Source organism: Eupeodes corollae, chromosome 1, assembly GCF_945859685.1.
Source record: "Eupeodes corollae chromosome 1, idEupCoro1.1, whole genome shotgun sequence".
NCBI lineage: Eukaryota > Metazoa > Arthropoda > Insecta > Diptera > Syrphidae > Eupeodes > Eupeodes corollae.
Window position 1 is genome coordinate 160,560,711 of NC_079147.1, and position 25,535 is coordinate 160,586,245.

Genomic DNA, 25,535 nt, shown 5'->3' on the forward strand with positions numbered 1-25,535 from the left:
AGTGATAAAGACGTCACCACAGCCAGTATGGTAATAGACAACCATACCTACTGGCTGGTATCAGCATATTTGGGCCACGACCACCAGGGTCCACTGCCTGGTACCATTCTTGAGAAGACGGTCGCTGAATCAACAAGACAGAAAACAAACCTAATTATCGGTTGTGATGCCAATGCGCACCATACTACATGGGGTAGTACCGATATAAATAACAGAGGTGAGTCTCTTTTTGATTATATTCTAACAAGTAATCTGGTAGTAAGTAATGTAGGTAGTGAACCAACCTTCGTCACAAAAAATCGACAAGAAGTTTTAGATCTGACTCTTGTCTCGTTAAATCTCTCAAATAAAATATTGAATTGGAGAGTATCAAAGGAGAACTCGTTCTCCGACCATAGATACATCCAATTCTCACTTATTGAAGAGACCCCAAAACCGATCCAATTCCGAAACTATAGGAAAACAGATTGGCCAAAATATAGGGCGACTTTGAAAAATCTGATTAAACCAGAACTTTCGGATCCGCCCTTGTGCGCTCTTGAACTCGATCAAAAGGTCGATGAACTTACAGCAGCCCTCAATAAAGCCATGGAAACTGCCTGCCCCCTCACAACAGTGCGAGGAAAGAAGAAACCATATTGGTGGGCTGCTGAACTAGATATACTCAGGAGAGGTTGTAGAAGGCTTTTCAATCAAGCGAAAAAGACTAGACATCCCCAAGATTGGGATTCCTATAAAGAATCTCTCAAAAAGTATAAACTAGAATTGAGAATAGCCAAAAGATCCTCATGGAGATCCTTCTGTAACTCAATAGAAGAATCCGCGGAGGCATCAAGGATAAGGAAGATTCTCTCCACAAGTCCAACCATGCCTAGTTGTCTTAAAAAATCAGATGGTACATGGACTAACTCTTGCGAAGAAACGCTAAACCTGCTACTAGACACCCACTTCCCAGATAGCTCCCAATCCGTTAATACAACATACAGTCCTGGGTCGGGTATTAACTTAATTTTTCCTCAAGGTCTGGTTACAAAAGAAAAATTGACATGGGCTCTGAATAGTTTCATCAATTACAGCTGAGCTACAATATACCATTGATATAACTTCGCCCATCATTGAGATGATCTTTAAAAGTTGTATAAATCTGGTCTATATACCTCGGCGCTGGAGAGATGTAAAGGTAGTTTTCATTCCCAAGGCGGGAAAATGCTCGCATGTCAACCCTAAGGACCTAAGACCTATTAGCCTATCATCTTTCATTCTCAAAACTCTGGAACGATTGATCGATATCCATATACGTAACAACATTGAGAAGAGACTATCAATGTCTCAGCATGCTTACTGCAAAGGGAAATCGGTAGAAACAGCCTTGCACACTCTGGTAAGAACTATCGAATACTCCCTAGATAAAAAGGAATACACTATGGTGGCCTTCTTGGATATTGAGGGCGCTTTCAACAACGTTGACACATCTGCTATCACTTCTGCTATGACGACCTTAAACGTCGAATACTCAATCTGTGAGTTGATTAATCTAATGCTAAAAAGCAGGATCATCAACTCCAGTTTGGGAGATTTTTGCACAAAAAGGTCTGTCAGTAGAGGCACTCCGCAAGGAGGTGTTCTGTCCCCTCTCCTGTGGAACATAGTGGTTAACCAACTACTAATATCCCTTGAGAGGGATGGCTACAGAGTGGTTGCGTATGCCGATGATGTTGCTATCGCTGTCACAGGGGAACATCCTAATACACTGAGAGACCTCCTCCAAAATGCACTCAATATGCTCACTAGATGGGCTGATAACTGCGGACTTAGTATTAATCCTCAAAAAACAGACCTCGTCCTTTTCACACGGAAATACAAGATCCCAGTAATTGTACCTCCTTCGATAAAAGGTATACCACTAATTTTTACCAATGAAGCCAAATACCTTGGTCTGATATTGGACAAAAAATTAAGTTGGAAATCCAATATACAGGAAAGAGTTAAAAAAGCTACAGTAGCTCTTTTCCTTTGCAAGAAAGCTATAGGAAGCAAATGGGGTTTTCAACCTCGCATAACCTACTGGCTATACACATCGGTCATCCGACCAATACTTATGTACGGGGTTGCAGTATGGTGGACTGCACTGGAGAAAGTCACACTGCATGTCTCTGCATAAGCGGGGCATTGAGAACCACACCCTCAGCAGCGTTAGACACTCTCCTCCATCTGACACCCCTCGACATCTTTAGTAAACAAGTGGCAGCGAGTACAGCGATAAGACTCGACGCCTCATCTCAATGGACCAACAACAATGTGGGACACTCTATCATTTTGAACCTCTTTGGTTCTATACCAAAGTACATAGACTACACTATACCTAAACCCCTATTTGGAAAAAACTTCCAGGTATCCATTCCATCCAGAGATGAATGGGAGGACAAAAAACTCCTGGATAACAAAAGTATTCATTTTTATACAGATGGATCTAAGACAAATGAGGGAGTTGGTGGTGGCGTGTACTCAGAAAAGCTTAATCTAAGCATCTCATTCCGCCTCCCTAATCATTGTAGCGTTTTTCAAGCGGAAATTTTGGCGATCAAAGAGGTTCTCTCCTGGCTAAGAGAAAACGTGATATCAACTTCTGATATCCGCATCTTCTCTGACAGTCAAGCTGCTATCAAATCCCTTGACGGTGTCTCGACCAAATCTTTGACGGCCCTCGATTGTCGATCGTCTCTTATGGAGATGGCGCAGCAATTTAACATTCACCTCTGTTGGGTGCTTGGAATCTTCCTTGATTTCCGTTGGAATTGCACAACTGACCGAACATGAACTCCAATTAATTGGTGGTCAATTTTTAACCACGAAGCTCCAAGGCACCAATGAATTGCTTTCTCATTTGGCCTTCAAACTAGATAAACACTGTTTTCAGATGCTTCTCTGTTAAATTTGGGATGCAGGTGGTGGCTATCAACCGCAGGAACTGTTTCATATGGTGGTGTATGACCGAACAGAGCGGCACACCGTTTGTGTACAAATTGCAACACAACCCAGATACCTTCTCCAGCTTTAATCACTTCGTTGACGTAATCTTGTCCGAAAATTGCCCATACTGAACCGAAAAGAGCCTTGTCTGCGAATGCTCGCATCTATGCCAATCGTTTGTGAAGATATTCCTCGCGAACACTTTCGTCTTGGGAGTCTTCAGATTCGTCCATGTTCATGTATTCGATATTTTTCTGCTTGTCACCACCAGTTCGCTTCTCAACGGCATTCTCGGGCATGGGTGGAAGGATACCTTTTGCCCGGAAGACATCATTCCATTCGGAATCTTCATTTGGATCCTGCATCTTTAAATGCTTCATTTGAAAGCTAAAATCAAATCTAAAATTCTCACCACAGCAATTTAATAAAAAAAAAACTGTCAAAACAAGTTAATGCACCGCATCGAATTGTTGTTGGATTTCACATTTCAAAATGGACGTAATGTCAAAATTAATTGCACAGTAAAACATGGTAGTGGCAGCGTTATGGTGTGAGGTGCATTTGAAGTTGGAAATTTTCAATTTGTGGAAGGGACAATGAATAAGTTTGATGACCTGAACATCTTGAAAAATAATTTAAGAAGTACTGCATCAAAATTGGACCTTGGAGATAATTTTAGTTTTGTTCATGACAATGACTAAAAACATTCCTCGTTGATAGTGAAGGAATGGTTGTTATATAAGGTGAAAAAAGTACCCCCTCATTAACCTCAAAGTCCGGATTTAAATCCAATTATCGTTGGGCTTATGTTGAAAAAAAGTTGAGGGAAAGGAAAGTAGAAAATAAGGAACAAATAAACGATGCAATACAGAGGTGTTACAAAAAAATTGTCCCTTTCAAAGCCTAAGAGCTTGCAAATGGTCTTGGATGCAAAAGGACATTATGCAAAATATTAAACCATTTGGCTTTTCGAAATTTTGCTGTTTTTAATTGAATTTTACCAAATGTACATGTTTTTTTGTTTTAAAAAATAGACTTTCTTTGTTTAATTTGTCTTTTTTGTATTAAAATAATTTATTAAAAAATGTGTTTTATTTAATCTGGAGGTTAAAAAAATCCCTTTTTTTGGGAAGTTTTTTTTTTATTGTTAACAAAAGAAAATCGACTGTATAACTTTTTTTTTGGTTCACTGTAATTACTTTTCAATAGGCATATAATATTTAACACTATAAAGTTCATGAACAATAAAAAATAATTTTAAAAGGATACAACAGAAACACAATCAGAATTTTTCGTTCATTATAGCAGTTCTATATCTAAGCGCAGCTTTGCAAAATTCGTAAAGTTTGATAACATTCATTTAAACTTTCTACTATAAACTTATTTATGAAGCTTCCATGTCATATAAGTAGCTGTTTTCTATTTTACTAATTTCTCCTTTAAGTGTTTCTCCAAATTTAAATTATTTTTATTATTATTATAATTATATATTTATTAAACAAGTAATAAATTACGTGCTAATATAAAATTATTGAGCTTCTAGCTGCAAAGGACTACCGCTCTATAATCGTTTCATTTTATAAAAAGTCAAATAAATCTACAAATTAAGATATAAAATTATTTTGTTTTTATTTATTTTAAATAATAATATTTTTGTCTTAGATTAACAGTATTTAGATTTGCTATAATTATTTACATATTTAAAATATTACAAAATATTTAGAATTCTTATGAAAAACGATTGGACAAAACTAAAGCACATGTAGCCTATTTTCAAATAACTCATCTGTATTGTCTATATTTTACATTTATTTAATGAGAACAACAAAAATAACTTATGTTTTTTCCATTGCGACTAAGAAAAGTGAATTGTTTACCATTCCGCGTCATCTGTTGTAAGCATTGCATCGAGATTTTAAAATGGCTCGCGATAAGTACTCCGACGAATTAAAAGAAAAAATTGTGTCTGATTTCAATAATGGTGAATCAGTTACATTCATAAGCAAAAAATAAGGTATTATTCATTCAGTGATTTCCCGAGTAATTTCACGTTTTCGTGCTCGAGGAACAGTGCAAACTATTCATAGTGGTGGTAGACCGCGAAAAACTTCAAATCGCGAAGACAGAAAAATCGTCAGGGTTATTAAAAAAAATCCTTTCATATCATCGGAAATCATTAAAAAAGAATTGGGTTTAAAAATATCAAGCAGGACTATCCGGAGAAGAGCGGTTGATGTTGGCCTCCGATCATATCGAACAGCGAAAAAAACCATTTATTTCTGCGAAGAACAGACGTGCCAGACTTGAATTTGCAAAAGCACATTTGAACTGGCATGCGGCGAAATGGAGGACGGTCCTCTTCTCTGATGAATCGAAGTTCAATTTGAAAGGATCCGACGGATTTCATACAGTACGCAGACCAGATGGTAAACGTTTAAATCCTCGCTATTCAAAAGGAACAATAAAACACGGTGGGGGTAGTATTATGGTCTGGGGATGTTTTTCCTGTGAAGGAGTCGGAATTAGAGGTAAAATGGATCGATTCATGTATAGAGATATCCTTCAAAATGTCATGTATCATTATATAGAAAAAAACATGCCATTGAGATGGATATTTCAACATGACAACGATCCTAAACATACTGCTAAAGTTGTGAAGGATTGGTTAAATCAAAATAATGTTAAAGTAATGCAATGGCCAGCACCATCCCTGATCTCAACCCCATAGAGAATCTATGGGGAATTGTAGATCAGAGGATTGATCGCTCCAATTGCAAAAAACAAAACTCACTTTTTCAACAGGCTCAAAGTGTTTGGAATAATATCCCCAGCCAGTACATAGAAAACCTTATGAACTCCATGGCGTATCGATGTGCTGCCGTCATAAAAAATAAAAGATATGCCACTAAATATTGAAATTTAAATAGTTTTAAAGATTGTGTTTGTGAAATGTGCTTTAGTTTTGTCCAATCGTTTTTCATAAGAATTCTAAATATTTTGTAGAATTTTAAATATGTAAATAATTATAGCAAATCTAAATATCGTTAATTTAAGACAATAATATTATTATTTAAAATAAATAAAAAAAAATTATTTAATATCTTAATTTGTAGTTTTATTTGACTTTTTTCAAAATAAAATGATTTCGTGCTTTAGTTTTGTCCGACACTGTACATTTATTCAAATTCTGAAAGAATATCATTGATCTTAAATTTATTTGACAAACTTGGGAATCTCAGCGTTTGGATGATGTCGTTTTCGTTTAGAATTTTCTCAATGATGGCTTAGTTCTGTTGCAGTTTTTGAGCAGGTGTTGGAGGTCAGATGTAGCATTGCAGGTAGGCCAGATGGGAGGAGGTTCTTTTTTGAAGAGGTGGAGGTGGCAACAGCTTTTCTCGCTAAGCTATCGTCTCAATTTCGTTGGTGCCTTTTCCGCTATTTCTATAGCTTTCTCTCAACTCCACGCTTTCTTTTTTTTTGTTTTGTGATTTTTGCAAAACAAAGTCTCTTATAGTTAAAAAATATAAGAAGCATGGCCCAAGTGGTATATTAGTGGGTAATCAATTTAGCATTCTCTCTGATGAGATGCTGTTTGAGCCCAGAAACAAAAGACGCAAAGGACCTAATCCAATCAATCCTTTAAATAATATAAATAGCTTAAATAACAACCCCAAATTCATTGTTATATCACCCTTGGACCCCAATAAACCCTTCAAAAGCTTTAGTGGATTCCTCCTCAAAAAAGCAATCGACAGTATAAGTACTCAATATGAAAGTATTACCCAATTACGAGATGGTAATCTTCTTATTCTTGTTAAATCTGATAAAAATTGCAAATATTTTCCTAACCTCCAACCAAACCTTTTCTCAAGTTGTTGAAACCATCACCCAGACTGCTCCATCCAATCATCCAAACCTGTATTCAACAAGCAATACCACCGACACTTCTAACAAATCCACTTCATTTCGTTTAAACACACTCGATCATACCGATAAGAACGCAAGACAAACCAAACCTGCTTTCTCTCAGATAAAAATGTCTTCCTCGAATCAACAATCCTTTTTAACATCAACCCGAGACCACCAAAATAAGTCTAAAGCCGACACTCAAAACCTCTTACCATTAATTACTCCTGAAGTCCAAAATAAAACTAATTTTGATAATCAATCCCATTCAAATCATCAATCGACTTCAACTTCTTTCTTAACTCACCAAGAACAAAACAAAACAATACGCAACCCAATTCACCGATCTACACCTAGCATCTCGCAAACTAAAGATATAGAACTTTCATCTATAACTAAATTAACTAAACAACAATTAAATCAAAATAATTACTTTTTAAAGAACACTGGTCAAATGGACGATGAATCCACATAATATTAGAATAATCGCCAAAAAAAATGACTCCGGCGCTCGGATCAACCAGGCTTATCACCGAGCCTTCTTGATCTAGGCCCCGGATGTCGTTGTCAAACCAATCATACAACAGGCTTCACACATACTACGCAGAAGCCCTCTCAGTTTACACCCCAATATAAAGCTACGTAAATAACTACGATGAGCTAAATATTCTAATAAAAAAAAGACCCAACGGTAATGTGCCTACAAGAAACCCACTGTCAATACGACCTGACTCTTTTTTCTCCTAAGTCATTTAAGTCTTATTTTATGAACTTAACCTCCAATACTAACTCCAAACAAGGCGTCGCTCTCCATGTTAAACAAAATATCCCTCACAGAGAAATCTCTATCAATTCCAAAATTTCATGCTCTGCAATAGAAATTATGTTACCGATCAAAATTTTGTATTCTGTCATTTTACATTCCGCCACACCAACATTTTTCAAAAAATGATCTTGAAACTATATATAATCAATTCTCTCATCTAATCATATTAGCAGGAGATGTTAGCTCTTGGAATACCGTTTGGGGTTCTCCTTGTACAAACAATAGAGGTAAAACTAATGAGGATTTTATTTTTGATTCCGACCTTTCTATCTTGAACGATGGATCGCCAACCCATCTCTCTACCCATAACACCCTCACCAATATGGACATTACATGCAGCTCTCCCGAACTCTTACCAAAATTGCAATGGCACACCATTGATGAACTTCACAACAGCGATAATTTCTCAAGAATCACAACCCAAATTCAAAATAGATTCAGCCAACTGGCCCAACTGGCAATGGAAATTACTAAATTTCTAACTGACAAAACATTCTTCTTCAAACACTAATAAGGAAGCCGCACTAATCCTAAAAGCAATCAGATCTGTTGCAAACATAGCCATTTCTCAAACATAACCAAAACAACATAAAAGAACAACACCGTGCTGGAGTTCTGAATTACCTGAACTCCGCAAGGCAAAAAACAAACAAATCAAGATAGTTTGATTGCCTTCAAAAAAGCTAATTCGAAGTTCAGAAGACAGCTTAAAATTGCGAAAGCAAAAAGCTTCGAGGATTTTAGGTCTAAAATAAGTTCAGAAATCTCACCAGGGAAAATATGGAGTAGCATCCGTTCTTTAACTGGCAATCCCACTTCACTAGCTATCAACCACCTTATTTCACCAAAAGGCACACTCTCAGATCCCAATGAAATTGGTAACAATATTGGTCATTAATGGTCTAAATACTCAGAAGATTCCAATTTTACAGCGGAATTTAAAACAATGAAACATGAGGCCATAACCCAATCAATCGTCTTATCTGCAGCTAATTCCCAAGCCCAACTCATTGAGTGTGAAATCTCTATGGTTGAACTTGAAGCCTGTCTTTATAACCTAAAAGGTAAAACTCCAAGCAGGGACATAATATCGTACCCTATGATTAAAAACCTCTCAGCTGAAACAAAGCAAAGACTTCTGAATCTATACAATACGATTCTTAAAACCGCAGTCATTCCCCAAAGCTCAAAAAAAGCCGCAATTCTTCTGATCTCTAAACCTAGCAAAGATAAACCAACTCCAGACAGCTTCCGACCCATCTCTCTCCTGTCATGTACCACTAAAATCCTCGAATAAATTGTCGCAAAACGTATAATGTGGTATGCAGAATCTAAACAACTTTTTAGCCTAAATCAAGTGTGTACAGACGCCCTGTTTTTTATAGACTATATCTCTAGAGCACTGAGCTCCAAAAACCATGCATCTATGCTCACCTTAGATTTTGAAAAAGCATTCGACATAATGTGAATACACGTAGTGTTGAAAAAACTCAAAGATTGGGGCCTTGGCCCTAATATCTTTAATTACGTTAAAGCTTTTCTTGCAAATAGAAAATTTTGTATAAAAACTAATAAATCTATTCTGCTACATACAGACTACAGAACGGAATATCTCAGGGATCTCCATCATCTGTCGTCCTTTTCTATTGCATTTCAATATATATGTGACATTTTAAACAAGCACACTCAGTAGCTATCTGGCAAACGCCGAGTATAGACGTGTTTTGAGAGCCAAACCTTATAGCTTTGTTTTGATCTGTCAAACTTTTTCTCGCCACGCGGTCTGAAAATTCAATTTATTAACTTACTTTCTATTTTGTATTTGATTTAAAAACAAAAATCTTTCTGGTGTCTTAAATTTAAAACGAAAATGCAGGGGGACCCCCCAGTAGAAACAGATTTAAGGGACTCGATTCCGATGCTCCCTTGAACCCACGCACCAAAATGAAACGCAAATTAAACCAATCTCACTACCCACCACTGCCCACAATTTCTTCAAACGACGATAACATCCCTCGCTATATTGTTATTTCTGGTTTGTAAACGGAAAAGACGACGAAACAGAAAAATTGCGCCCACTTTCATCGTACAACTTATTCCAAATTAATCGTGGCCTCGAACATATATCTAAAGAAATCTTAGAGGTTAAATCCATGCGGTCCGGTGATCTATTAGTGAAAGTTGCGAACTTACAAACTGCAAGTAAATTCATGAAGCAAAATTACATCGACTCGATTCCGGTTAAAATTACACCACACAATAGTTTAAACTCAGTGCAAGGAAGAATCTTCTCTCCCCACATCAGAGACATTTCCGAAGAAGAACTTCTAAGTGAACTGCAACCACAAAAAATTATCCAAATAAAAAAATGTTTAAAAAAATTAATAATGAATTAATTCCAACGGGCGCAGCAATCCTTACCTTCGACTTAATAAGACGTCCCAATGAAATCAAACTAGGATGGCTTAATTGTAAAGTCGAAGAATATATCGCAAATCCAATGAGATGCATCATTTGTCAAAAATTGGGACACACAAAAAATCGCTGCACAAATGCCGAACTATTCAAAGAATGCTGCCTTCCCCCGCCACACGATGAATGTTCACGCATTTATTGCATCAACTGTCAAGAAGACAGTCACACATCGTATAATGCCTCATGTCCAACCTTCCTTCGCCATAAATCAGTCAACAATTAAAATCCGACCGCCGCTGCAACCGACAAACAACCGAGAAGCCTGGGAGATCTACAGAGACGACCCCGCACAGCACCAACTTCCCGCACCAACTAAAAAAACCGATCCCAAACAATCAATGGCAGAGATCATCAGAAACAGAATTCTAAGAGAGCAATCCCCAAAAGAACAAAATAATCATCCTGAAAACCAGCCATCAACTTCAAAATCATACCAACCTCCTATCCCAATACGTTTAAATTTAATTTCAACAGAAAAATCCTTCCCACAAGATAACAATACCATAACTAAACTAAACAACTACAACCCCACACTAACTACCCAAACAACCACCAACCAACCCGAACAAGTAAATAATCTCTCTAACAAGCCCGCAATAACTACCTGAACAACAATCACACCAAATAACACAGAAACACAAAATCAACCCCAAAAACAAGATTCACATTCAAACACAAATTCTTCAGCATTAGATTCTCCATTATCACACGTTACAAAAACACTTCTTAAAGAAAATAATTACTATGTAAACGTAATGGATGATGATGACCACTAATCAAACTATAGGTTCCAAAATCAGTGACTCTGCTGCTCGTGTGTTGAATCCTTCAGGCTCACTTGGGAGCCTGAATGCTTCAACATTCGGGAAGCGGAGTCAAATAATATCTCGACAACCATACCCATTCACCCCTCGTTCAAAACCATTAACCCTAAAAATTCTCCAATGGAACATGGATGGATATTTTAATAACCACCATGAACTTCAGCTTTTAATAAACGAACACAAACCTTCTATTATAGCACTACAAGAAACCCACATTCCCACAAACACCATTTTCCATCCTCCTAAACAATATGCATGCCATTTGTACAACCAGAACACCACGGCCAAACAAGGAATAGGGCTCTTAGTTCACAAATCTATTCCACACAAATTCACAAATATAACATCTAATATTCCAGCAGTAGCAGTAGAAATTGAGCTGAGTATCAAACTTACAATTGTTTCATAATATATTCATCCAAAACAGGATATTACAAGTCCTGATTTGGAATTAATTGCCAAGAATTTTAATACAGCGATATTATTGACTGGCGATTTTAATGCTTGGAATCCTATCTAGGGATCTCCTAATATTAAAACGCGCGGTAAAATTGTGGAACAATTCTTCATTAATTCCAGCCTAGCTATTTTAAATGATGGTTCTCCTACACATTTTTCCACCCACAAAAGTTTAACTCATATAGATCTCACCTTTATTTCCCCCTCCCTCACTCCAAAAACAACATGGAAAGCTCTTACTAACCTACATGGTAGCGATCACTTCCCAACCATCACCGAAATTACCCTTAACAATCACATAAATCATGAAAATCCGATACGTAAATTCTAACTAGACAAAGCAAATTGGTCGTTATTTCAGAGCAAAGTTACAGATTTTCTGTCAAACAGGGACTTTGCCCAAAATGTCAATAAAGAGTCAGCACTTATTCAAAAATCAATTCGCTTCGCAGCCAACTTAGCAATCCCCCAAACCAACAATTTACCATACAAACATATGGTTCCCTGGTGGAGTTATGAACTTAGAAATCTTCGCCAAAGCAAACAAACAGCTTGGAAAACATTCAAAAAATATCCTACTACAACGAACCTGATTACTTTTAAAAAAGCCAATGCTATTTTCAGAAAATCAGCAAAAGAGGCAAAAAGAAATAGTTTTGAGAAATTTACTTCAAACATCAACCCAAACTCTTCTGCCAAGAAGCTATGGTCTGATATAAACTCCCTCACAGGCAATTACAAAGTTAATTCAATAAAAGCCATAAGAGATCAATCTAATCATATGCTAACTTCTCCTATAGAAATTGTCCAAAGTTTTGCCGAAACATGGTCAAACGCTTCAAAAGATTCAAACTTTCATTCTGAATTTTGCACTCAGAAAAACTCTATACTAAATCAACGAATTCAATTAGAACCCATAAGTGAAACAGCAAAAATAATCGAAGGTAATATTAACCTTATCGAATTTGAAAGCTGCATTAACTCATGCAAGGGCAACACTCCTGGCTTTGATCGAATATCATACGCCATGATCAAAAACTGACCAATTTCTCTCAAAAAGCGTATACTTAATCTTTACAACGAGATTCTTACTCAAGGTGTTATACCACAAGTATGGAAAATTGCTACAGTAGTTCCTATTCCCAAACCAAACAAAGAAATTATAAATCTATCCAGCTATAGACCAATATCCCTTCTACCGTGCCCTAGCAAAGTCGTTGAAAAAATTATATCCCGTAGACTATCTTGGTTCCTCGAAAGAAACAACCAAGTTGCCTTTAAAAAAGGCAGAGGTACAATCGATTCACTCTTACACGTCGACGAATTTATTGCCTCAAGCTTATCGTCAAAAAATCATGTTTCACTTTTTTCCATTGACTTCGAAAAGGCTTTCGATCGGATCGGAATCCACGTTGTTTTGGACGAATTAACCCAATGGAAATTAGGTCCTAAAATAATAACATTTGTTAAAGCATTTTTAACTCATAGGAAATTTCGAATAAAAATAAAAAATACATTTTCTTCCGCGTACAATCTTGAAAACGGTATTCCCCAGGGATCACCTCTTTCAGTTGTGCTTTTCGTGATAGCTTTTAATAAAATAAGTGCTATAATTGAAAAATATAACAAAATTAATTATTCTTTATACGCCGATGATTTAATAACTGTATCCAAATGCAAAGACCTAAACCATGTAGCAGCTGATTTTTCAAATATACTTCTAGATATAATTAAATGGGGAGAATACTCAGGGACAAAAATATCTACAGATAAAAGTAAAATATTGCACATATGTAAAAACCAGCTGCTCCAAGAATGTTCCATTAAATTTCCATAATAAATCAATCGAAAATGTAAATACCCTAAAAATACTTGGAATTATATTTGATACAAAATTTAACTTTAAGCAACATTGCATTTATATAAAAAAGAGCCTCGCTACCAGGATTAACATGATAAGATACTTAGCTTCTAAACATAGTTATTGTTATGTAAACTCTCTTATTAATGTTATTAAATCTGTTTTGCTTTCCAAAGTAGACTACGGACTCGCCATCTACGGTAAATGCTCAAAATCATCATTACAACTAATCACACCACAATACCAAAGCGCCATCAGAACCGCCCAAAGAGCCTTCCGTACAACACCCATTAAAAATGTATTAACAGACGCCGGACTTCCATCTATCCCCGATCGGATAGAATTCCAAACTGCCTCCATTCTTCTCAAAATAAATTCCTGCAAAAAATCACCTATCCAATCACTGATCCCGAAAATTATACGGAGAACTAGACAACAAAAATATTCATCATCACTACTCAATGCCATTAACCTTTCAACAAAATGGAATATTCCAGTTCAAACCAACACAGCCAAGTCTTCAATATTTCCACCATTGAAATTAAAAATTGACTCTATAAACACAGACCTTCAAAGATTCTTTAAAACAGCAACAAGTAATGAGACGTACTGAAAAATGTTTATGGAAATGGTAACAAATCTTGAAAGAACAGAATGGAACTTCCTCTACACTGATGGTTCCAAAAATGAACACGGGATTTCTTTTGCCGTTGTCGCCGAAATCGGAAACATAAAATTCAAAGGCCTCCTAGCAAATTCCACATCCATTTTTACTGCGGAAGCCATTGCAATCCTCAAAGCAACAATGTTTACAAACAATAAAAAAAACTGCAATCTTCTCCGACAGCCTTTCCACAATCACCGCATTAAAAAACCTAAATAACAAAACTGAAATAATCGATCAATTGAGGGATAAAATAATAGGAAATAAGAACCTTAAAATTATCTGGGTGCCTGGACATGTCGGCATACCTGGAAATGAGATGGCAGACAAAACGGCAAAAGCAGCACTGAATGAACCGCTTTTACTGTTCAACATTTTTAATAAAAAAGATGCAAAAAAAAACCTTTTCCACACAGCCTGTGATTTAAAAAAAACGATTGGAAAGAATATGTCCATCATTATTCTCGAATCAACCCTCAAGGTCAAAAAACTATATACCCAACAAATATATCCCAAAATATACTAAGATGCTATATTAGACTCAGACTCGGCCACTTCAACATTACTAATATCCACTGCATAACAAAAGAACAACAACCACTCTGTCACCTTTGTAACAAAAATATTCCTCTCAACATTTATCACCTTACCGTCGATTGCGAGCATGTCAAACTCATATCCAAAAGAATCAATGCAACAAGCACTCTGTTAAAACTTTTAACCGTCCCTACTGAACAAAACATTAAAGACGTTTTCAAAATATTAACTGCAATTAAACTTCAAACTCAAATTTAACTATTATATTTATATTAAGTATAACTATATTTAAGTTAAACTCAAGACCTAACAACATATAATAATATTTAAATAACTGCCCTTATCGGCCGAAGTCCTGGTAGCTTGTGCCGAATAATATTATTATTAATTTGTGTAATTTATTACATATTAATAATGTTATAATAATAATAATAATAAACAAGCACAAGTCTTTAAAATACTGCCTCTATGCTGATGATGTATATATTCTCTCTAAAAATCAAAAATTCACTACATGTGTCAAAAGTCGTACATGTGTGTCGGAAACATTTTTGTACACCTCTGTCAATTAATATAAATAATATAGAAATTGAAAATGTAACAAATTTAAAAATTTAAGGACTCATATTTAATAGTAAATGCAATTGGCACAATCATTGTTTAGATCTTAAGAAATCTCTAGCTGCAAGGTCTAATATTATTAAGTATTTATCAAGTAGGATAAGTAGCGTACACGTACGAGTAAACACCCTTTGTAATATAACCAAACAAATAGGTAAAATAGATTATGGTATTTATATTTGGCAACGGTTCGAAATCAACACTCGGCATCATTAAACCAATCTACCACCTACCAGCCTCCCTTCTTTTGAAATGCGAAGAGAAAAAATCATATATAAACTATAAAAAAAACAATTACCTTCAGTCCATTGACTGGACGCATGATCTTTGCGGTTTATCACTTCAAGGTGCGTTTGAAAAGTTTATAGATATTTTTTCGGTTGGCTTAAGACAATATATTCCAAAAAGGAAATGTTTGAAATCATTTAAAACAACTTGGTCTAATAAACGATTAATTAATTTAAAAAATGTTAAGAATAAAGCTTTTAACAAATTTAGAAAATCAAATTCCGAAGCTGACAGAAAGCTTTTCTGCCGATTTCCTAAAGAATATGATTTTCTAAACAAGTATTTGCACAAGCAATACATATTGAACATCCAAAGCCGTATTTCTTCGGATTCCAAAGCCTTTTGGACTTTCTTAAATGAAAAAAAACGTTCTTTAGCTCATCAAGAAAATATGGAATTTGATGGTAGTATTTCTTCTGATTTACAGAGTTCATGTGAACTTTTCTAAATTTTTTTAAGTCGGTTTATGTTCAGCATACCGAATTAAAGCTTCTCTTTGAGTCTGACATTCTTAATGGTATCACAAAATTAAAATCTAGCTCAAATCCTGGTCCAGATGGAATTCCATCTCTGGTTCTGAAGCAATGTCAATTCACATCAGTATTCCCACTACTAATAATTTTTAATAAATCTCTTTGTACTGGCGTTTTTCTTGATGAGTGGAAGTTCTCATACATAAGTCCTATTTACAAAGCTGGTCCAAAAAATGTTGTAACAAATTACCGCGCTATAACTGAGCTCTCTGCAATACCTAAATTATTTGAGCTTATAGTAAAAGATCGTTTGTATTTAAGTATAAAAGAGCATATTTGCGTTGAACAACAAGGGTTTATGTAAATATGTCGTCGATTCATTAGAATCTGGTTATCAGGTAGATACTATCTACACAGACTTTATAAAAGCATTTGATTCTATTTGTCATCTTCTAGCGAAACTTCGAGCTTTTGGCATTTATGGATTGCTTCTGAAATGGATTTCCAGCTACCTTTATAAAAGAACACAATGTTTGATATTGGGGAAATTCTTCTCTAATATCATACAAGCTTCATCAGGCGTTCCTCAAGGTAGCCATCTGGGACCACTTCTTTTCAATATATTTGTTAATGATATCCCCACTCTTCTTAAAAATGCATCTTGTTTGATGTATGCTGATGACATGAACATTTTTCTTTGTATCAAAAATGGAATTGATCAGCAAAATCTTCAAAATGATTTAAATGTTTTATCTGATTGGTGTGATAGGAATATCCTTCCATTGAATATCACAAAGTCTAATGTGTTTACGGCACATCGCATTTTAGTTCCCATGATTCACAACTACCATATCGTCGCCTTTCTTTCTCAACCTCGTATCTCTATTTCACCAGGTTTACAGTAGGAAGAAAAAACTATATTATTTTAAAGCAAAACTATATTATAATTTTTTAAGCAAAATGTGTGAATGTCATTTCATTTAAACTTACAACATGCATAGTTTTTAGGTGATTCAATGGTACATTAAATAACTCACTCTAGGTGAGAGAAGTATTTGCAGATACGAGGTTATAGTATAAAGTACTCCAGTAAAATCGTTTTACCATACATTTCAGATATGAGGTTGTTGCGTTAAAACTAGTAATAAAGAACAAATAAACTTTTTTATATTTATTATACCAAAAAGAAAGAACAATTTTAGGAAATAACTAGTTTTAACAAATGTAGTGGAGCATCATTCTTCATGAGTCAGACTGTCATAAAAGGAGTGGTAGTCTTTTGGTAAAAGCTCCTTCAAGCTTTGAAGATCATCCATTTTTCTTTTTGTGATTGGTAAGTGTTGATTGTAGAGTCTTTCAACTTCACCTGAGCCATTGCTGTCAAAACGCTGGGGCAACAATTTCCAATCATCGTCGAAATTTACCTTGTAATGCATTCCAAATTGTGTGTATTTGATTGTCCTGATATTAACTACACAAGGATCGCCGGATTTTTTCCCTGGTCGTATCGATTTGTAGTATTTGATTGCTGCTCCGTAATTAAGAAAAAATTCATGACTAAGGTAGCGTACTTGATATGGTTTTGCTGATCTTGCTTCTTTAATTATCCGTACAAAGTCTGCAGGAACTAAGAGCACTTTGTTTTTTTTTATTTCAATGGTAGAGTGGACTGAATCACATGACATCTGGTTGTGTCCTACTGCTAAATATTTCTGATAAATTTCAGCTTTATGTTTAATAGCGAAGTTTTGTAAGGCATTTGATAGAGTCACATTTCGATTTTGATAACAACACCCGTCACTGAAAATAATAATTGGCTTGGTTTTATTTTCCAATCCTTCCAAAAAGTCAATAATGCATGATGCAAAAACATTTGAATCAACACCACCCTTTCCCTCGTGCCACACATAGCAAAGTACACTACCATCACCCTCATTGTATAATGTAAATTGATGAACACACAGCTTCAATTTAAAATATTATGCACCGGCAGAGATCATGGGAATATTTTGTACAGAATGCAAATCTACAGTAAATAGCTGTACCTCACCTTTTAAGCATCTTTCTTTGTCTGAATCCTTTTCCTGCCGTGCTCTTTCTTTTGCTTGAATGTGCGTCTGATACTCTCCTATTTCAATATAACCATTTTTAAACGCATAGCATAAATCGCATTGATCCTTTTTTGGTTTATAAAGGCCGAGATTCATATCATGTACTATTGTCAAAAAGCATTTATATGAAGCTTTTTCTTCATAAGGGATGTTGTTGTCACTCATGTAGACTTCGAAAGTTTTATACAATTTCATCCAAGTCGCATAATCTACATCAACGTATTGTTTACTTGTACTTTTTCGGCAATAGTGTGATGGCATTTTAGGGACTGCATTCAAAAAAGTTTTGATGTGTTCTTTTTTGGTAATATTAATGGGTTTGAGCTTATTTACCGTTGGGGCTTTATTTGTCATAGATATTTCATTTTTAGCACTCTTGACCCAATTTAAAACTGACCATTCCCCGATACACAGTGTATTCAAAAACATTTTTTTACACACAGCTTTCATCTCACCACTGACTTTTAAATTATACTCGAGCGTATGCGATCTTGGAATGCCTGTGGAATGCCTGTGGTTTGTTTTTCAACAGGCTTGAGTACAACCATCGAATTGACATACAGTTTTCGTTGCTCCCAAGAAAGAACGTCCCAGAATGTATGGAAAATTTCATATCTGTCTTCTTTTGTTATTTCTTGGCACTTTTTGGTTTTACTCTTAGCACATTTTACTGAATCACATTTGGGTTTAATTGCTCTCTGTTTCCGAACTTCCATTCCAATGATCCCCTCCCCTCTCCTCCTTTTTATTGAAGTATACTGTTTTCTCCTTCGCCTTCTACGTTTCAGTTGATTTCGCAACCATCTTTTTGTATTTCCTTGCCCTTTTCTGGCTTTTTTATTTAAATACAGACCACTGGTTTCATCTAGAGTCCTTAAAGACGTTTCCAGGTCGGTTGAATCGCTGGAACATTCGCTGTTTTTATAATCTGTATCGTCAGTCGAAGCAGAAAAGTCACATTGGGAATCATCACTATCCGAGCTTAAAGAAGGAGGTCTTGGTTTTAGTTCACCAGTTTTTTCATCCAAAATACAGTTATCATCAATGACAACATCGCTTTTTGCCGGTTTTGAATCTTGCAAAACAAACTGGCCAGTCGTTTCATCTAAAATGAGATTCTCCTGTTTCTCTATTATAATTTCTGGAGTTTCCAACATCTGCACTGACAAAACTAGATACAACACATTTTAAACCATTATTAGAAAAAAGGAGGAATAAGTGCCCGAGATACCCACCGGGTGTGTTTTTTTTCGAGGTAGATGCTTCGTTTTCATCAGCCTTACCTCTAGCCAAATTCACCAACTCCGTACCCCTGCTCCACTTTTTCATTTTATATGTTTTTTAGTATAGAATTTTACTGATAGTAAAAAAAGCACTTATAGGAACCAATTTATATTTTAAAATACCATAAAGAAAATAACATTGGCCAGCACAATATTATTACAGTGATTTTGATTACACGACTCAGGTTAAGAATTTCACAGAAAATCAACAAAGCTTGCATAAACACTCTCACTACGGTAAATTTGACGGTTATACGATAAGGAGACGATAACGAGACAAAAGTAAAGCTAAGTACAGACGATTGTCAGATCTTACAATGTTGTCAGATCTGTTAGTGGAAAATATGCTTTAAATATCTTCCAACATTCTGTATTTACAATATTGTCTGGCAATATTGTTAGAAATATTATTTCCAAACCATAGTCAGATGATCATCTCATCAGCTAATTGTTTTACACTGATAAATCTGACAATTTTTCAAGACCTGACAATCGTCTGTACTTAGCTTAATATCTTTGGTCTCTCTTGATGCAATGTTTGAAGGGCAACAACCTCGTTTCTTTGAGTTTGGGTTATGACGTATCGTTGAAAGCCTCGTAACTGTGAGTTAAGAGGTTCTTGCAGTAAACAAGGACAAAGGAGGTAAGATAAAAGGAATTTGCACCGTCATTTACGGCTAACTTGAGATTGCTATTCAGATACGGGATTGTTACACTTATGAGGTGGACAGGTTGAGAAAGAAAGGCGACGATATGTTCAACCAGATTCTTGATCGCAAATCTGAGATTCGTGATCTTGGAGTGATCCGAAGATGTCTTTTTCGTTACATATAGATTATGTAATTGCAAGGGCTAATTCAATGCTTGGTTTCGTCAAGCGAAACTAGAACGAGTCTTCTAACCCTTATGCTCTGAAATCAGTGTACATGTCATTAGTACGTCCGATCCTTGAGAATTGTTCAATTGTTTGGTGTCTTTCTACTTCCATACGAACCATTTTCTAGATGCATACAATTTTTCAACACTATATGTAATGAACTTGATCTTTCTACAAACAGATGTGAATTTGAAATCCTATTGCAAAGCATATTATAAATTAGCTTTAAGTATTTAATTATATTTTATATCAAAATTGTCAGTAATCTGTAAGATTTATATCCGTAGATGAATAAATAAATAAATAAATAAATAAATAGATGCTAAAGTGGTATTTTCGTCGAATTCGATAATCGACAAAGAAGTCAACTTAACACTGAACCGGAAAAAAAACTACAAGACACCATCAGCCATTTTCACCATTCTTCAATCTGCTAACTCTGAATACCCAAAACAAGAGTTATTAAAAACGAACAAATTCTACTCTACTGGTACCTTCTTGGCTCATCGACTACAACTCCTTTATAACGAACCTCGCATCTCAAAGGAAAACCCATACAAACGTTGAGATATATCGCAAGATTTTTATAAGGATTTCATCTGAGCTTAAGTCCAAAAACTGGAAATTTACCTTTACTGATGGGTCCAAAACCTCAGAGACTACAACGTTTGCAATCACAAATGATTACTTCCTCAAACCGCATCCATTTTAACTGCTGAAGCTTTTGCCATTTTTACTGCTATTCAAGAGGCTTTAAAAGAAGGAAATAAGCAGGTTATTTGTACAGACAGTCTCTCTACGATCAAAGCTGTCAAAAATACCAGCAACAACTCCACCAATCTCATCAACAACATCCGCTTCTTATTAGTATATTCATACCGACACATAAAACTAATGTGGACCCCTAGACACGTTGGCAACCGTGGCAATGAGCTCGCGGACAAAGCAGTCAACCTTGCAAGCAAGTCACCAACCTACCTCTATGATATTAACACCAAGAATAACCTTGTGAAGAACCTTACACGAAAACTTATAAGCACCCAAGTAAATGAATAGAGAATTTACAATCATTACTATGTAGGAGTGAATCCAACAAAATCAAAAGCTATATACCCTATAAACTGCAAAAAATCAAAAATAAAAACTTCATCCGACTCCGACTGTCCATACCTCTGTCCCCACCTTCACCTCCTCAAAAAAAACCTCCTACCATCTGTACTAACCTGCAATGCTAAATCTGACCTCCAACAGCTGCTCCAAAACTGCAACAGAACTAAGCCAATCATTGAGAAAATTCTAAATGGAAACCGCATCATCCAAACGCTGAGATTCCCAAGTTTGTAAAATATAATTAAGATTAGTGATATTCTGCTAGAAACTGAAACCATTATGTATATAAATTTATGTGTGTAAAATTAATTATAGAGCAGTAGGCCTTTGCAGCTAGCTCAATAATTTTATATTAGCACGTAATTTATTACTCGTTTAATGAATATATAATAATAATAATATTTAGTTTTGATTATGTAAATACATATACATAGATATAATTGTATACCAACCTGGTAATTCCCCAGTTTTTTATAACATAGTTTTCCTTAATTTAATTCTATATAATAACATTTTGTCAGTTGTATGATATAATTTAATTATCAAATCCTGCGTATTTTTATATTGTCAACCATATTTCTGTAGGAAAACATACCTAATAGCAAACGTTTTACCTCACCTGATTTTCCAGTTTAATTTGAGATCCTCCTGCATTGCTTTGGTCACACAGAAATGCGCATTTGCCTTGGCCCCAAACCGGTGTTCAATCCATTTTCCAAGCTTCACAATAAAACTTTGTTCACCAGCAGTCAAAGCAAGAATGCTGTACGAAAAGTTGTGCCAATCGATTATTAATTTGGTGCGAGTAATTGTACAATACAAGTAGCACACGACTAATGTTGGTATCGCAGGTGGATTTTGGACTAATAGGAAATTTGGTCTTCGTATTGAGACAAGGGCAATTAACAAACTAAGTGTTTGCCAAATTGTCTTGAAAATATATTTGAGTTTGGGGGTAAGATTGGTATCGGGCACAGATGTTAATTCGTTGATTTTACACTTTGGTCCTGATTGTAGTAATGCATCAATAGGTTTTGTTTCGACATAACCAATTATGTCTACGTTATAGCCTTCGTCTAGGAGACTACTGGCATGGTATTCCATGCGTGGACTGCGTCCAATGTCACCAAGGACAATTATACAAGCGTTTCGACGCCGCAAGGGTGGTTGTCTTTCCACCATATCACTTTAAAGGTAGATTTTTAAGATTTGCTTTTATTTGGTGATTATTTTGTAAAAACAAAAACACTTCGATTGACCCACAAAACACAATGAAATTGCGTAAATATTATTATTGTTTTTCAGTTATTCTTGTTTGAGAATTTGTGTTTTGGCTTTTGACTTCGATTCGAATTTGATGAGGTTTCGTGTGTTTTGGAATTTTATACGTCAACATTAATTTTGACGTCTTCTGTCATCATCTTTTTGGCCATGTTCATTTAGTTGCTTTATGCTTTCTGTTACTTTCATGTACTTTGAGTGGCCGCGTTCAGTTTGCATTCCGATAGGCTGGCTATCTGACCAAAAACAGTTGACAAGTGGAAAAAATTAATCTAATGAAAAACCATTAAGTCTTGTAGCCTTTTCACACCAAACTCAAAACCGAGTTTTCGGCAAAAGGTTTTCGAAAACCTTAAAATCGTTGACAGCGAACATTTACACGTTTTCATTTAACATTTAAATTTGTTTAACACCGGCTGTCAAATTTTGTATTGATGAAAAAAAACATTTCAGAATAAGCCGCAGAACTTTTGATATACTCTGAACTAAAAGATCTGGAAATGCAAGATATAAACTTTTGTCTTATGTAGGTACTTATCAAGTTATATACGAGCTCCAAAAGAACGAATAGGATCCCGACATTGAGTTTTTTAACAAACGTTTCGATACGAACATACAAAAAACTCCCAGTATATCACCACCCACACCCACCGTCTTGGGTGCGGATAAAATGAAAATATCCAAGTACTTTCTTTCAAACAGTGAATATTATGTTCTATATGGTATGTATTCTCTCAAGATTCAATTGCATTTTGACTTCCAAGAAATTTGGAAAGCCTATAAGAGTTGATTGAGTGGGAAAAGGTAGATGTTCAGACAAGTTAAATACACATCTATTTTTCTGAAAACAAAGTTCTCCAGATTTGGAGCAACTACAAACCGCATTTACATAAAGAAAACGGGCCATGGGCGGGGAAATACTCTTTTATTTAACAGAAAGTTTTTGTTAAAACTATGATTTTATAATAATTAGTTTACTATCTATTTTAAAATGAAAATTAATGAACCTGCGTTTCATCAAGCAGTTCAATTATTAATATTTCAATTTTTGGAAACAGTAGGTGATCACAAATTTAAAATTTCATTTATCATTATTATTAACCTTGGGTCAATAGTAGTAGCCAATAATAACGTAGAAGAAAGAATACGTGAGCCTCTGCTTAAGGCCACCAGAACTTACTATAAATTATCAACAAAGAAATTTGGCCTCATTTCTGAGAAAGGACAATTCCGGAGGAGGTATAACAATGAGTTATATGAAGATAGTTTTAAGAATGAATAAATAAAAATGAATACAAAAATCGCGTTGAACTGTCATGCCAGGGGTCTTGAGTTCAATCCCTTCATGTGTCATCTAAAGTTTTTTCACGGGTATTTAAATACAGTTCCTGTAAGCTTCTTCTGAAGAACTGACAAATAATCCCAGAGTAATTCTTGTCATAAAAAGTGCTTAGTTATCGACCGACTGTTGCGCCAGTAAAAGGGCTTTCATTCATCGAGCATGCTTTCTTCCGACCATATTTAGCACATATGTTAGTGCATGCTTACATACTTACTTAAGGCGGCGCTACAGTCCTGTGTAAACTAGGGCCTTACCCAATAAACTTCATCATCTAGCTGGGTCCCTAGCTAGATGTCTCCAATTTCGCGCTCCAAGTTGGGTGAGGTCAATTACCACTTGTGCGCGCCACATGATCCGCGGTCTTCCTCTACTGCGCTGTCCTGTGGGTATGGATTCGAAGACTTTCCGGGCCGGAGCATTGGTTTTCATGCGCTCTACGTGACCCAGCCATCTTAAATATATAAATAAATTGGGTGGCGCAACAGTCCGTTGAGAACTAGGGCCTAGTGACTTAAAACTCTCAACCATTCCTGTGTGCGAGTAATGTTGTCAGGAATGGTGGGGACCTACAGTTTATATGCCGAATCCGAACGGCTAATTTGAGAAAGCACTTTTTCATGACAAGAATTACTCTTGGAGAATTTGTCAATTCCTCGCAAGAGGCAGTACCCGTGAAAAGACAGACAGGCAGACAAGACAGGCCCATTAGATGGCATAGGCAGGGATCGAACCCAAGACCTCTGGCATCACAGTCCAACGCACTACCCATCATGCCACGGGTACTACATCTTAGCCATCTTAGTCGTTGGAATTTTACCCTTCTGGCTAAGTCTACGTAGCTGTACAGCCCGCACAGCTCGTCGTTCCATCTTGTCCTACACGCCCGCCCCTTCGATGCATACGGGACCGTAGATCACATGAAGAAATTTTCTCTCGAAACGACGCAAGGTGCTTTCATCCGTTTTTGTCATAGTCCATGCTTCAGCACCGTATAGCAGGACGGGTATTATAAGGGTCTTATATAGCGACACTTTGGTCCTTCGAGGGAGGACTTTACCACTCAATTGCTTTTTTCGCCCAAAGAAACAGTGGTTAGCAAAAGTTAATCTTGGTTTGATCTTAGTTTACAGCGGAGCCTAGGTAGACGAAGTCCTTGACTACCTCAAAGTAACATCTGTCGATGGTGATTTTTCGACTAAGACGTCGTTGTTGTATGTCCTTTCTTGACGACAGCATGTACTTTGTTTTCCCCTTATTAACCGTTAAATCCATTTTGCCGCCTCTGCCTCAATACTCACAAAAGCCACATTGACATCACGCTGAGTTCTTCCGATTATGTCAATGTCATCGGCATATGCTAGTAATTGGACAGACTTTTGAAAGATAGTGCCTCTAGTGTTGATGTGTGAGCTCTGCACTATTCTTTCAAGCACGATGTTAAAAAAATCACATGACATCGCATCACCTTGTCTAAAACCTTTTTTGACATCGAAAGGTTCTGTTAAGTTGTTTCCAACCTTTATGGAGCAGCGTGAATTCTCCATGGTCATCCTGCACAAAGGGACGACTTTGGCAGGGATGCCAAAACCAGACATAGCTCTATACAGCTTGTCCCTGTAGATGCTGT

General features: G+C 36.0%; 1 protein-coding gene across 1 annotated transcript in view; it reads right to left on the reverse strand.

The window, feature by feature from the left end:
• Positions 1-22,634, reverse strand: part of LOC129940676 (chitobiosyldiphosphodolichol beta-mannosyltransferase) — a 28,466-nt gene extending 5,832 nt beyond the window's left edge. The window contains exon 1 of the mRNA XM_056049084.1: positions 21,905-22,634. Coding sequence (XP_055905059.1) covers positions 21,905-22,467 — 563 coding nt within the window. The 5' untranslated portion in view covers positions 22,468-22,634. The remainder of the gene's footprint in view (positions 1-21,904) is intronic.
• Positions 22,635-25,535: the final 2,901 nt, after the last annotated feature.